Raw genomic sequence first — 13,641 nt, forward strand, 5'->3', positions numbered from 1 at the left:
TCATGTTTGCTTAAAACGGGACAGTTAAGCGTCCCGTTTGAGAATCAGAAAAAAACGGGACAACAGTTGAAAATAAGGGACTGTCCCGGCTAAAACGGGACGTCTGGTCACCTTGTATTATGTATACTTTCTTCTTCACCTGCATGTATTACAAACAAGACTGCGGCATTCATCATAATTTTTAAATTGAATTAACTTATTTATGTTAAATCAGTGTTCAAAGAAACATTCAAGATTCATATTTATTCCCTACAGATGATAGAAAGAGATACATAAAATTCATTACATTACATTATAGCCAATACTAGATTTCTTGTAATATCTCGAGTCCATCATATCGTTACGTTTTTGTTTACTCAAACATGGCAGCCTTCTTAAGCAGAAGAAATGTGAAAATATTTAATTTAGGAAGGCTAATTTCAACATCAAATCAAGTGAGAAGTGGATATATTGTACTGTAAGAATCAATAAGTTAACACTGTTTTAATATATAAGCCTTATTGTTTCTTTTAAAGTTACACTATTTAAACTGGATTTGGGATACCGGTTCCTTTTAAGTTGTATAATTTTATCAGAATTGAAAAAGAGTTCTTTTCCTTCTCGTTCACATTGGATTGTAATTTATACTAACTATAAATCCCTTCTCACAATTTATAATTCTGTAAAGTGTAGTTTCACATACGGAGGGAGTGGTACTGTTATGAAAATAGCCTTGTACTTCATTAAATTTTTAGTATAGATTTTATATTTTGAGTAGGGTTTGACTGAGCTTGTTGTAATTTACAACTACTGAAATATAGTTACAGGGTGATGAAGTTAGCAACACTCATTTTATGTATTTAGTTAGCAAATGTATAGGTAGAATAGGTGTTTCGATCGTATAGGTCTCAGATTCCATCGGTCCCCCGTGCCGGTCCCCAGAAAGAACGAAAATCTGGCCATTAGTGCTGTATCGCCGGACCACATGAAAATTCGGAAAAAATTCAGAAATGTAATGAATTAGATTATATTAGATTAGGCCTTCAAAATGGAGGTATGTAAACTTTCCCAAGAAATCGAAAGGAAGGGGATATTATTTAATTTCTTCTCCAAATCACTTTGTTCTGACTCTGGCTCAAGTACCGGCTCTGAAGGTATCGATAGGGTGTGGACTTGCATTCCTCTTTTCACATTGACATTAGGAGGACGACAGTGTAAGTACGCGATCAGAACTATTGTGTAAAAGACACTAATCAACTTGGGCTGGTATTTAGTATCTCCCCTAATCTTGCACATATAAGATCTCAAGTGTTATTTACTTTACAAAATATAGCTGAGCGAGCGAAGGGGGCTAGAAGCCTCGCAGGGCCTGTTTTTTTCTACTTTTGTCACAGTTTAGACAAAAACAAGATACTCGGTTCAGGAGCTGTGAAAGGAGTTGGGGAGATACTAAATGCTTCCTCAACTTATGCTAGGTGCCACTAAATACCATAAATGCTATCTAACCGATTCAGAGCAGGAGCGCAACAGGAAAACTAGCGATAGCGAGGGGTTGCATCCATCGAGGGCAGGCGCGTCAGCGACGGTTTGTATACATATAAAGAAGGATGGTGCAAAACATAGTATGTGGCATAAAAAAATTGATGTGGATTTGGGGAGATAATGAACGCCATCCAAAAAGAGGAACCAAAATATACTAAATTAGGTTAGACTTTCAAAACAGAAACTTATAAACTTTCTAATTTCGCGTAGAAAATCGTGTACAATCATGTAGAAATTTGCGTACTATTTCCATACTGTCTTTCCTGGGACTAAAGAATAAGAAGTGTGCCTCTCCACCAAATAGTACCCTCCGCCTCCACATACTGTGCTGCTTACATCAAAAACAAGAACCACTTTCTTAACTTCAACTGTTCCCCATACCTGACTTTCACTCACAAACCAAAATAAGTTTTCCAATTGACCCAGTAAATTTACTAAAATTGACCAGGCGATACCGCACTTAACCTATCTGTTTTAAACATTATTTACCCCTTTATGGTTCTGTTAATATATTTTATTCACAATTACTCCTCGTTCATTACCTACTTCAGTTTTCTATCTCGAAAATAATTGTAAATTTCCTGCGTTCTTTATTCCTCACGAAGTATGCATCCCTACTGTATTACTGCGCAAAAGTAGTACCTTTCAACTGTTAAGTGATGCAAAATCTTTCATTCAGAAATAACGAAAACAATGTTTCACTGAAATCGTAAATTTGTTTCCTTACCTTACTGTAAGGGAGGAATTGCATGAATTGTACAGATTGACTTTAGGAGGGTTAAATATATAAAAAAAAAAAACTGTGTTGCTACACACGGTGAAGCTTGGATTTTCTCTATTAGAGTATGGCAAAATTCCAGCCGTAACTTTACACCCGACGAGATGCAAAAACCCGCCCTGATTTAATTCGTCAGTGCAAAGGGATTTTTAGTTGTCGCGGGATTCTGTTGTGAAGGCAAGGTTACGATTCTGCAGGTGCCTAAAGCGGCAAAACAGTTTCACATTTTATAAGCTACATATTCTCACATCAATTTATACGTAAGATCTGCCCCGTTTGTATAGAAATGCAGTAAGTCAAGTCCAAGTCCGTGTGCATATGGATAAGGCCTAATCACACATCCCGCTCTGCACAGAGATTTCTGCAACAGACGGCGGGAGACTAGTAAAAAGGTCAGTTAAAATTTTGAAATGTTTCTTATTTTACTCTATTCTGGCTACATTGACCTGCTCACCTGAGCGTCCTAGACTTGATAACATAATGGTGTTAAATAATTGGTATAAATTGTGCAGTTCCTCGTTATGAAGTTACCGCCACCATTCTCGTCCATCTCGGGTCCGAATATTCGCCGAATTGAGGATTTTATTTTCAAATGGGGGCCGCGGTGGCTCAGTGGTAGAGCGTTCACCTCTGGTGCTTGGGGTCCCGGGTTCGATCCCAGCCCCCGCCAAGTGGACTTTGTGGTGGACAAACACCGTGTGCGTGGGTTTTCTCGGGGTTCTCCCGTTTCCTCCCACTTTTTTCATTCCACTATTTCATTCATTTCTCATAATCACCGTCTCCTTTAGCCTAACCGGCATAACCGTGGGACGTAAAACTCAAAGATTTCATTTCATTTCATTTTCATTTTTTTTTTTATTTTCAAATGCTTCCAGTTTGTTTCGTTCTTCCCTCAATGTAAGCGACCGTGTATCGCAACCATACAACACATCAGGCATGATTATCATTTTATATATTTTAAGCTTCAAATTCGACAGAATTCACAAAGACTTAAGTTTGGGCTGAATAACAACATGAATTCCCTGCTTCCAGGCGACATTTAGTGTCTTCGTGGATATGGCTTTTATCTGTTAATGTTCGTCCTAAATATTTGAAAGTGTCCATTTTGTCGAAAGTATTTCTTGATGTTTTTATCTATCCATAATCTGCAGTATTATGGTCTCAGAAATTTCCATGTATTTACTTTTCTCTGCATATACTTCTAAACCCATATCATAGCAGGAGTTCAATAAACCTTTTCATTTCTGCTGTATTGTCGTTGTATCAAGTGCTATCAGGTTGATATCGTCAACTTAAGCTATAATAAATGTAAAGACTTAAACACAAAGGGCGCATGCATTGAATATAAAGTCCATTATTTGTTTCGTTTCTTCTTAATAAAACTGTTTCTAGCTTGTAGTAATAAATCTGTGTATTTATATTATTATTATTATTATTATTATTATTATTATTATTAATTATCATCATCATTGTAGGTATTCTGCCACTATTGGCAGCCCACTTGCCGCAGCTGAGAAGCTTCCTTGTTCCATGATCTTTCGCTAACCTCTTCGCCTTCACGTACGATTCTTGTGGTTTGATATCGTCCAACAATTGTAATCTTCTTCGTCCCTTCCTTCTCTTTCCTGCAAGCCCCCTCTAGCACGTTCCTCATGATACAGTTCTTTCCTTCCCCACCATTTTTAACTCGCTTTCATTCGTTTTCCGTTAAACCCAGCTAATTCTCTCCGTTTTTCTCCACACCCATCTTCCAGACGCTTCCAGTCGTTTTTCATTATTTTTGCGTAATGTCCATGTTTCTGACCCATAGAGCACAATGCTCCACATGAAACATTTTATGGGTCTTTTTCTCAACTCTTTATACAAGGTCCCACATATAGTATTTTCTTCCTCCTAAAGGCTTCTTTCGCCATTCCTATCCTTGCTTTTATTTCACGTTCACACTTCATATCATCAGTAATAATACGATGCATATATCGAAAACTAGTTACCTGTTCTGTTTTCTCCGCTCCTACTTCTGTTTGACACCGACCGCATCGTTCCAGTCACCATGGCTTTTGACTGTCTAATATTTATTTTCATCTGATATTCTTCACAGCCCTTCCTGTAGTTTTCTAACATCATATTGATGTTCTCTTCAGATTCCACAACAGGCGCCATTTTATCTGCAAACCGTATACGCCTAATCATTCTAACTTCTACTGAAATGCTGTCTTCATTATGCATTGCTCTTTTTCACTCTCTTTTCTAGATAGATATTAAATAATGTTGTCGAGAGACCCCATCCATGTCGAACTCCCCTTCCAATTGCACTCTCTTCTGTCATTTCCTCCCCTATTCTAACACTTACTTGTTGGTTCATATATAAGTTTCTTGTGAGGTCTTCGATCTTTCCACTCCAGCCCACCTTTCTTTAGAACTTCCAACAGCAGTTTCCAATTCACGTGGTCAAAAGCCTTTTCTAGATCAATAAATACCACATGTACCTCTTTCCCTTCTTTATTATTATTATTAGTAGTAGTATTAATAAATTAACATGAATTAGAAACAATGGCTGATTTAAGCTGTAGATAATATCATCGTGTGTTATTCTTATCGTTTCTTTTTTTCTCATTGACAGGTTACCAGAATGGCCTTCAGAGGGAACGAAAGACAACTCCCTGCTTACAACCGATGGCTACCCAGAATTCAGTAGTTTATCAACTGAAAAATGTTACGGTGCATTGGGAAAGTTGACATTAGACTTTGAAGCAAATATTTTTAAACTTGAAAATGACTTAGAAGGTAAGTTAAAGAACGGATTACACTATTCTAGAATCTCCTTTTGCGTATTTTTCTTCTAAGTTAGGGTAAATGTTTTCTACGATTCGTACTTTTAAATATCGTTAACTGAAAGAAAGGAGTAGGGTCAGTGAGGGTAATTATGAGACACCCCTCACTGATCTTTAACTATTGTAGGTAAATACAAGAGCACAGGTATTTAGTAACATCTTTCACATTGCTCTGTCTACATCTTTAAGTTTCAGTTTACAAAAGTTTGGATGTACAACGGACAAATTTGTTTTGAGATTTGAAATCATATCATTAACTTGAGAATTACTTAACTTGAAAACATAATCGTAAACATTAACATCATATCTACTTGTGCAGTAATATCACTATTGTGAAACCAATGGGTGTTGGTGGAAGCCTTGTACGTCAGCAGTTACAGCTTAAATTGAATTTGTCCGTTGGGCTTTTGTTTCAGAGTTACAAATTTTCTTGTTGTTGTATCTCTTATTTTGCTTATATGGAGAGTAATTATAAGACACATGCAGGAATCTGTCTCTATATCCTAGTATGTTAAGTTTCAAAAAAGCTGTATTCTTTAGTTTAGCTAGTTCTATAATCTTGTTTCTTAGTAACTTTCAAAGTTGTAGACCTACATTATTTTGCTAAAAGTAGCCTAAGCTACATATAAAGAAATAGAAGTTGTTTTTAGTGAACAGCCCAGAACTTGGTCTAAATTTGTTCATAAGTCTGTTTTGTAACCTAAAACTATCTAATATAGGCTATTAGCCTATAAGCCTATTATAGTCACCTCACAAAAATGTTAAAATAACATTAGTAGCTATTTCCATTTTCTTTCTTAGTTATTTTCTTGTAACTCAGCCAAATATTTGTATATGTTTATGTAATAAACACAAAATAACGAAGACTTCTTTGTCTCGCAATTGGACTCCTTCGTACTTCAATATCACATACAGAAAGCCGGGGACAGCAGGTGTCTCATAATTACCCTTTTGGAGAGAAATTATGAGACAGCATTAATTTAACATTTACTCATCAACTTATGACATGACAGGATATTTATTGGCAGCAAATTGTTACTCTATTGGCATCATAAACTGATGCCTAGGTTAACTGGTTTCAAAGCTAATGTAAGCTGAGTAACGTGGGGAAAATTGTGAAATCTGTCTCATAATTACCCTCACTGACTCTACTGGGTTCAAGATGAAGTGTCACCAATTTTAAATCTCGGAATTTCTAAGCGCAACGTGTATATTACTGATTTGCGACAAATGTTACAAAACAATCCAATTAGCTGTTCAATGTAAAACAACTTTAGGTTCGAATTACACTCCGCACGAATGTGAGCTTGCAAAGTTGTTTTCATTCTCATTGTATACTGATTATTGAACGGTGATGTTTTCATATTTTTTTAGTAAACACCTTGACCTCTGATATACTCAGTGGAGTATGTTGGTTGAACAGTATAGTGGTAGTTTGGCAAATTTAAATTGTTGCGTCAAAGTGAAATGCAACGGGTTGTTTTTGAGTCATTCCTATGATGGTGCTAAGTCCTGTTAATATGTAAGTAGCTTGTGACCGAATTAGTTTTGTACCTATGGTTTTAATGGTCACTTCAACAGCTTCAGAGGGTCAAAGGTTAGAATTAGAGTTCAAAGATGGAGGTGATTTCCAAACCGGAAGTGGTGAAAAATAACCATTTCTGGTTTTAACGTTGATCACAATAGAGCAGAAACGGTAATACGAGATAGTGAGAAGCGGTTTTCTGCAATCGATTAAGCGCCCCAAGAATACACTTCATCTCCACCCTTAACTCCCTACTAAAACCGGAAGTTGCAGAAATTCACTACAACTTCCGGTTTCAATATTGGTGAATATAGACCAAAAACAATGAGAAATAGCGAGAAGTGGTGTTCCAGAATCGAATTACCACTCTAAAAATAAGTACTATAGTCTCTCATAACCCTCTTTAAACCAGAAGTGGTTGACTTCTGTCACTTCCGGTCATAACATTCACTATAAAGTTTAAACGGTAATTGATAGCGAAGAGTGGTTTTCTGCAGAACTACACATCCCAATGATGTATTTGAACGCCATTCTAATCTCTACGAAAACCGGAAATGTAGAAATCGATTACCACTTTCGGTTTCAATATTAATTGATAAAGTTATCACGCTATGCAAACTCGTTCACATGGTGTACACGTGACACTTCTCTTCATTCCTTCCTGTTATTTTCGTAAATAAAAGCTATTATTGTTTTGCAGCGAAGCCCGATACTCCCAAGACTTTTTCGGAGGTATTTGATCCGTTGGAGAAGGTTGGTGTGCCTTTGGATTACGCATGGGGAAATGTGAAGAATATGTACCTAACTAACCAAAGCGTGATGCCGTCCAAGAGCTATGTCTCCATGCACGAACGAGCTAGAAAGGCTCGTGGTAATCGATTCCAGAGTTCAACGATATTTAAAACGTGCAAGGTAAGGTTTTGTGTGCTTATATTCTGTTCACTTGTCTATCACTCATAAGTTGGCCCTAGCTTTTGTTCGTAGTTAGAACCAGTAAATTTATTGTAAGTTATAGAAGCGAACTTAGCAGCCTTTCTTAACATTCGATTCGATCGACATTTATCTGTATGTCTGTTCCATGATGACTCTCTATAAAGTTGCTTGGTATATACCTTCCTCTTCCTTCAGCTATCCGAAATAATCCTGTTTGTTGAGAGTTGGAATTCGACAGTCAAGGAGTTGAGTTGAGTTGATCTGATTGTGTTTAACGTCCCGTTCAGCAGCGAGGCTATATGAGACGTGGACCTACTGATTAACGTGGAATCCGAACCACATAAACTTCCGCCGGGAATCGAACCCGGGTCACCCACGCCAAAGGCGCGTACGCTAACCGCTTAGCCACGAAGGAGCTCAGTCAAGGAGTAAAAAAGGGTAAAATCCCACTCCATGTTGCAGTTTTTGCACATATGCAAACAAAAATAACTTTACGATATAAACTACGAAAAAATACAGTTCGTTTTGATAAAAATCATATTGTATATTTTCTCAAGGGTATGTCTGTGCATCTGTCTAGAGATCAGAAGTTGATGTTTAAAACTTGGGTTGTGTTTTATGTTACAATATCATCTTCCAGTAATTACCTTTGTATTTCTGTAGCTGCTGGTCTCGATAATGCGAAGAAGAAAGTTAGGGGTTTACGTTTATGTAAGAAGATTCCAAGAGCTAGCATTGATTAGGTTTCTAGTAATATCGGAAACCCCCTAAAAAAAAAAACAGAAAATTTTCAAAAATTTGGATAGGTAGAAAACTAGGAGGTAGAAATTTAATTCTTTACGCTGTTACACACACTTTACAGTGATCTCATGTTTCACGCCGACATGGATTTTTTTTCCTTTAGTTTCAGCAGCTCTATTCTCAGTAGTCAGTAGGTGCGGAATGGTGGTTGTTGAACTAATTGTGAGTGTTGTTCACTGCGTAGCGTAATATTGTGGGTCTTGTAGCTAGTAACTCAATAATGTTAGTTTTTATTTATGAGTTTTTTTTGGGGGGGGTTAGTTTTTATTTATAAGTTTTTGGGGTGTTAAATACTTTGTTTTAGGTCTTTTTTTAGTGTTAATGAAAGGACGAAACAACGGATTTAAACTTTAGGTGCAAATTTAATAATGGGGGGCGCGGTGGCTCAGTGGTAGAGCGTTCACCTCTGGTGCTTGGGGTCCTGGGTTCGATCCCAGCCCCCGCCAAGTGAACTTTGTGGTGGACAAACACCGCGCTCGTGGGTTTACTCGGGGTTCTCCCGTTTCCTCCCACTTTCTTCATTCCACCATTTCATTCATCTCTCATCATCACCGTCTCCTTTAGCCTAACCGGCATAACCGTGGGACGTAAAACTTAAAGATTTCATTTCATTTCATTTTTGCAAATTTAATAATATACAAAGAGTGAAAAAGGGTACGTCTGGATCAGGACTCGAACCCAGGTTCAACCCGTTAACCACTACGTTACCCCATCCGTTCCCCGAACAGCAGTGTTCTGAACATAGACACTGAATTTGAATATTTGGTTGTGATACAAGTCACGTGGTCTGGCAAGGGATGACTCCAAAGTTGAACATTGAATCTTGGGATAATTCTTGTATTTTCTAAAAGGCTTTGTCGAGTAAGTTCCAAAACAAGTTTCAGTTCCTTGCCCGGAAGTAACTCATCCCTTCAGGGTTGGAAATATATAGAACAACTTGACTTATATGTCCCATATATCAAAGTGATTTGCTTGACTAGTAGATTAAGAATATAATATGCACTACTCAATTATATCCTATATTAATGAAGAAAAAAAAAAAAAAAAAAATTATTTCACTATAAATATCCCATATTAGTGGACCTATAAAGTTGAGAAAAGCATATCCGTAATATCCTGTCAACAGTAAGTCATTTGGTATCACAACTAATGTGACTTATTGTTATGGCTAGATGTGACACATTCGGTGTACGTATTTCAATTTCTATATTTCCCACGATTTCAACTATATGCGTTGTTAGATCAGTACGTTCATTACATATTCGTCAACTGCTCATCCAGACGAGTTGTTTGATAGCTCACACGGTACAAAATCGTTCAATAGATTTTGAGTTACTAATTAGGGAAAATTAGTCGTGGTGGCACTTTGAGCTCTTTACTCGATCCGAACCGCTCTTTCTTTGTAGCTATATAAACCCGATTGGTCAGCCTTTAGCCACGACAAGACCCGGGCGATGAAAGAGAAGAAGGCTCCGGCTGGGTGTTGTCTGCCGGAGCTTAGTTTTTATTGTTTGGCTATGTGTGAGAGCCGTGTAACTTACACGTCACGATCCTGGAAGATGGTGGTGCCAGGACTTGCCCTTCGTTTTTAAGGTGTGAGTGCCACGTAATTTACATTGTCTCACGATCACTCTAGGCGTGATAGTGAGGTTCACTAATATAGGATATTTATAGTAAAATAATCATTTTTTGTTGGTTTATTATCTTGATATAGAATATAATTGGGTAGTGCATATTATATTCTTAATCTACTAGTCATGCCCAACACTTTGATATATAGGGTGTATAAGTCAAGTTGTTTTATATATTTCCAACCCTGAAGAGGTGGGGTCACTTTCGGGCAAGGAATTGAAACCTGTTTTGGAACTTGCTCAACAAATCCTTTTAGGAAATATATAGGTTATTCCAGATTCCAAGTTCAACTTTGGAGTCATTTCTAGTGAGTTGAAGAGTACCGAAGAATGGAAGAGTGTATGGTAGTTCTAGGAGTTGGCTGGGTAGCGTAGTGATTCACGCATCGACACGGTGCACCGAAGACTCTGGGTTCGAGTCTCAGTCCAGTCGTACACTTTTTCACGCTTTGTGTATGAAAGCATAATGTTCTAGATTTTCACTTTTCAAATATAGCATCCCTAATTCAGTATCTAGGACTTAACCGGCAGACTTCTATTTTCTTTCGCATTGTTATTGGTGCCGTTGTTCATTGTTAGAGCTTCTAGTGTAAACTGCCATCACAGAAAGTATTTAGAAGTTCGTGAAATAAATAAATGAACAAGAAGGATATAATAGCAGATTATAACGCGATTAGAATTGTAATTGAGATAATGTCGGTAAGGGATTCAACTCAACATTAATAAATCTTTAGAAATAACGTAAGTAAAAGGCTAATAGTCACCGCAAGAAACAAACCACATCACTAGGAAATACTTTCGAAGAACATTGTCTTCATCTTCAGCCTAGGCCCACTTCGAAAAGGATTTAAACCATAGGAAAGAAATTATAGATAGGTAAAAATGCTTAAAAAGAGTTTTAAAAATATGCGAAACAAAAATCATCTTGTCACTACCTAGTTATATAATAAATACTGTCACAAGTTTGTATGTGAATAACACAGAGAGTATTAACACCAAGGCCAAATATTTTGGTCATGTTTTACATTGATATATTGTACACCTGACGCACGAATCACTTTTCGAAATGTCCCCCCTTGGACTTGATGCAAGCACGAAGTCTGTCCGGCCACTGGTCAATGGCATTAGGCACCACGTCCATGGGAAAATTGTTCACTGTACGGGTCAAGAATTATTTCAGACTGTCGACAGATGGATGCCATTTATGGCAGACCTTTGCCTGAAGGACTGATCAAAGTTTGTAATCCAACGGATTAAGGTCCGGACTGCTAGAAGGCCAATCAGCGGTAGAAATAAGGTCGGGGACGTTCCGTGCCAGCCAGTCCTGGGTTGTTTTCGCTTTGCGGCCTGGAGCGGAATCCTGCTGAAAGGTCCATCCTTCTCCAGGGAACATGGTAAAAGACAGTGGTTTCACTATAGGTGTTAGCACTGTGTCCTGGTACACCTTGGCAGATGTTTTAACACCTTGTTCGCAAAAATGCAGCTGGGTTGTGCCTGAGTAGCTCACTCCCCACCAAACCATCACTAAGGCAGGATGATGTGCCCTGTGAACCCTTGGAGCTGCCTCAGCAGCTGCAGTAGATGACGTGGCATACACACTGTCATTTTGGGCGTTGTAGGCCTGCTCAATTGTGAACATCTTTTCGTCAGTGAACAGAATCTCTGTGCAGATCGTAGGCGTAACGCCGCAACAGTCTCTTTGATTTAAGGACCCTCTGCTACATTAATGTTTGGGTCAGAAAGTGACCAGTCCGCCTCCTATACGCCCGTAGATGTAGGCCACTCCTGAGCACACGAGACAGAATTTCTGCTTATGTTCATCTCAGCAGCCATCACACTTTCTGTTCGAACAGGATTTCTTCGAATTCTTGCTGCAACTGCTTTCTGGACCTGCGGAGTTTGTACCGTTCGTGGTGTGCCACTCCTTGAGCGGTCAGCTGCCGTTCCAGTCTCGGTGTATCGCTGTATGGCGCGATACACGAATCTCTTGCTGATTTGTAGGGGTTTCAGTAGATTGAAAATCTCACCTGCTGTCTTCCCGACCTTGTGTAGTGCAATTACTGCTACACGATTTTCGTAATCGCCCCACTCCATCAGAACTCACTGTCAGTACAATATCAACGTATGTTATGAACAGTCAAACACACACTACATGCATCTTCCGCTTTATACACAGATGGCAGCACTGTGCCACTCCGGATGCCTACAGCGCCACTCCAAACTTTGTGACAGTATTTATGATATAACTAGGTAGAAATAGACATATGTTAATAGTAATTCACTTGTGACTGTTCCGCAATACAGTAATAATTAATAAATCTGATTATCTTTGCAGGAAATCAGTGCCAATAAAAGTTCGTTAACCGAGGAACAACAGCGTGTAGTTGATAAGTTTGTGTTGGAAGGCCAGTTAAATGGTATGGAATTATCCGATCATAAACTTAGTCATTATTTAGCGGTCATGAAGCAACTTGGAGATGAAAGAGGGAAATTTAAAGGAAAAGTTGATGTAAGTTGTTGAGAATAGTGCTTAGTAAAATAATGGTAATCTTGGATTAGAATTAACTGGTTCATTTGAGCTTTGCTATCCTAATTAACTTAAACTAGAAATTAAATCACTGAACATAACAACGTTTATTTTAAAAAAAAATATATAACTGTGTTAAGCTGTGTTGTTATGCTGCAAGAATCTTGTAGCTGTCATTAAAAAAATATCGTGCAACCGTACAATATTTCTCCATGTAAATATAATCCTGAAAGTAACATGCAACATTATTTTCATGTTGCAAGCAGTCAAACCATGTTCAACTTTATGGGTTGTCGTGCTTGCTACCTGCTATCGCCCTCCCACTGATCCCCCCCCCCTCAAAAAAAACGCCGCTTCCGAAACGACGGATTCTTTTGGACGAGGAGGGGAAGAGCGCCAAAATACACTTTTTTTAAGGAGGAGGTTCACTATTTAATCACTAGAGTGCAGTGCTGCATGAGTGGTGATATCTTTCTTGCTTTCAAAAAATTGTAACTGTGTAAACAGTAAATAGAAAGATGGAGTTGCAAGGCTTTTAATGACAGCTACAAGATTCTTGAAGCATGGCAACCTAGCTTAACAGTTTTGCCAACTAAGTGAACATATTGGCTTTATCAGACACTGTAAAATACAAGAGAAATACAATACACTATAAAATACTCAGCCAATCGTTCAGAAGTTGACAAAAGTGAAACTAAACACCATAAATCCTTTTCCAACCTTGGTCCGGCAGAAAACTAAGCTATATAAGTCTTTCCAATAACTTGCCCCATTGATCGTCAATTTTAAGTTCTACATTCCAATACATAACACAGTCCTGCTTTTTTTTTTTTTTTTTTTAAATAAATCTAGCTTCCTTCCACTTTTTTGATCAGCGTTCTTTGTTCCCGTCTTAACACTTCAATCTCTCACCAATTATTATGCCCCTTGTCCCTCACGTGCTTAAAAAGGGTTATCATAAGAACTATATACGATTGACTGAGTACGTTCTGCCTCCCCCCCCCCATTCTCATTTCTCCCTTTCTTTCATGATCATTCATATTTATTATTCGACCGTCTTCCTCAACCCAAAGAGTATAAGCATGGGACTTAAA

The 13,641-nt window shown here is 38.1% G+C and overlaps 1 protein-coding gene across 1 annotated transcript in view; it reads left to right on the plus strand.

Annotated features, from left to right (window-relative positions):
* Positions 1-334: 334 nt before the first annotated feature.
* LOC145680228 (uncharacterized) overlaps positions 335-13,641 on the plus strand; it is an 85,973-nt gene continuing 72,666 nt past the window's right edge. Inside the window, exons 1-4 of the mRNA XM_081750545.1 lie at positions 335-457; positions 4,920-5,083; positions 7,356-7,567; positions 12,356-12,529. Of these exons, the coding sequence (XP_081606671.1) occupies positions 363-457; positions 4,920-5,083; positions 7,356-7,567; positions 12,356-12,529 (645 nt within the window). The 5' untranslated portion in view covers positions 335-362. The remainder of the gene's footprint in view (positions 458-4,919; positions 5,084-7,355; positions 7,568-12,355; positions 12,530-13,641) is intronic.

The sequence above is a fragment of the Thermobia domestica genome, chromosome 3, assembly GCF_964235325.1.
Source record: "Thermobia domestica chromosome 3, izTheDome1.hap1.1, whole genome shotgun sequence".
In the NCBI taxonomy this organism is placed as follows: Eukaryota; Metazoa; Arthropoda; class Insecta; order Zygentoma; family Lepismatidae; genus Thermobia; species Thermobia domestica.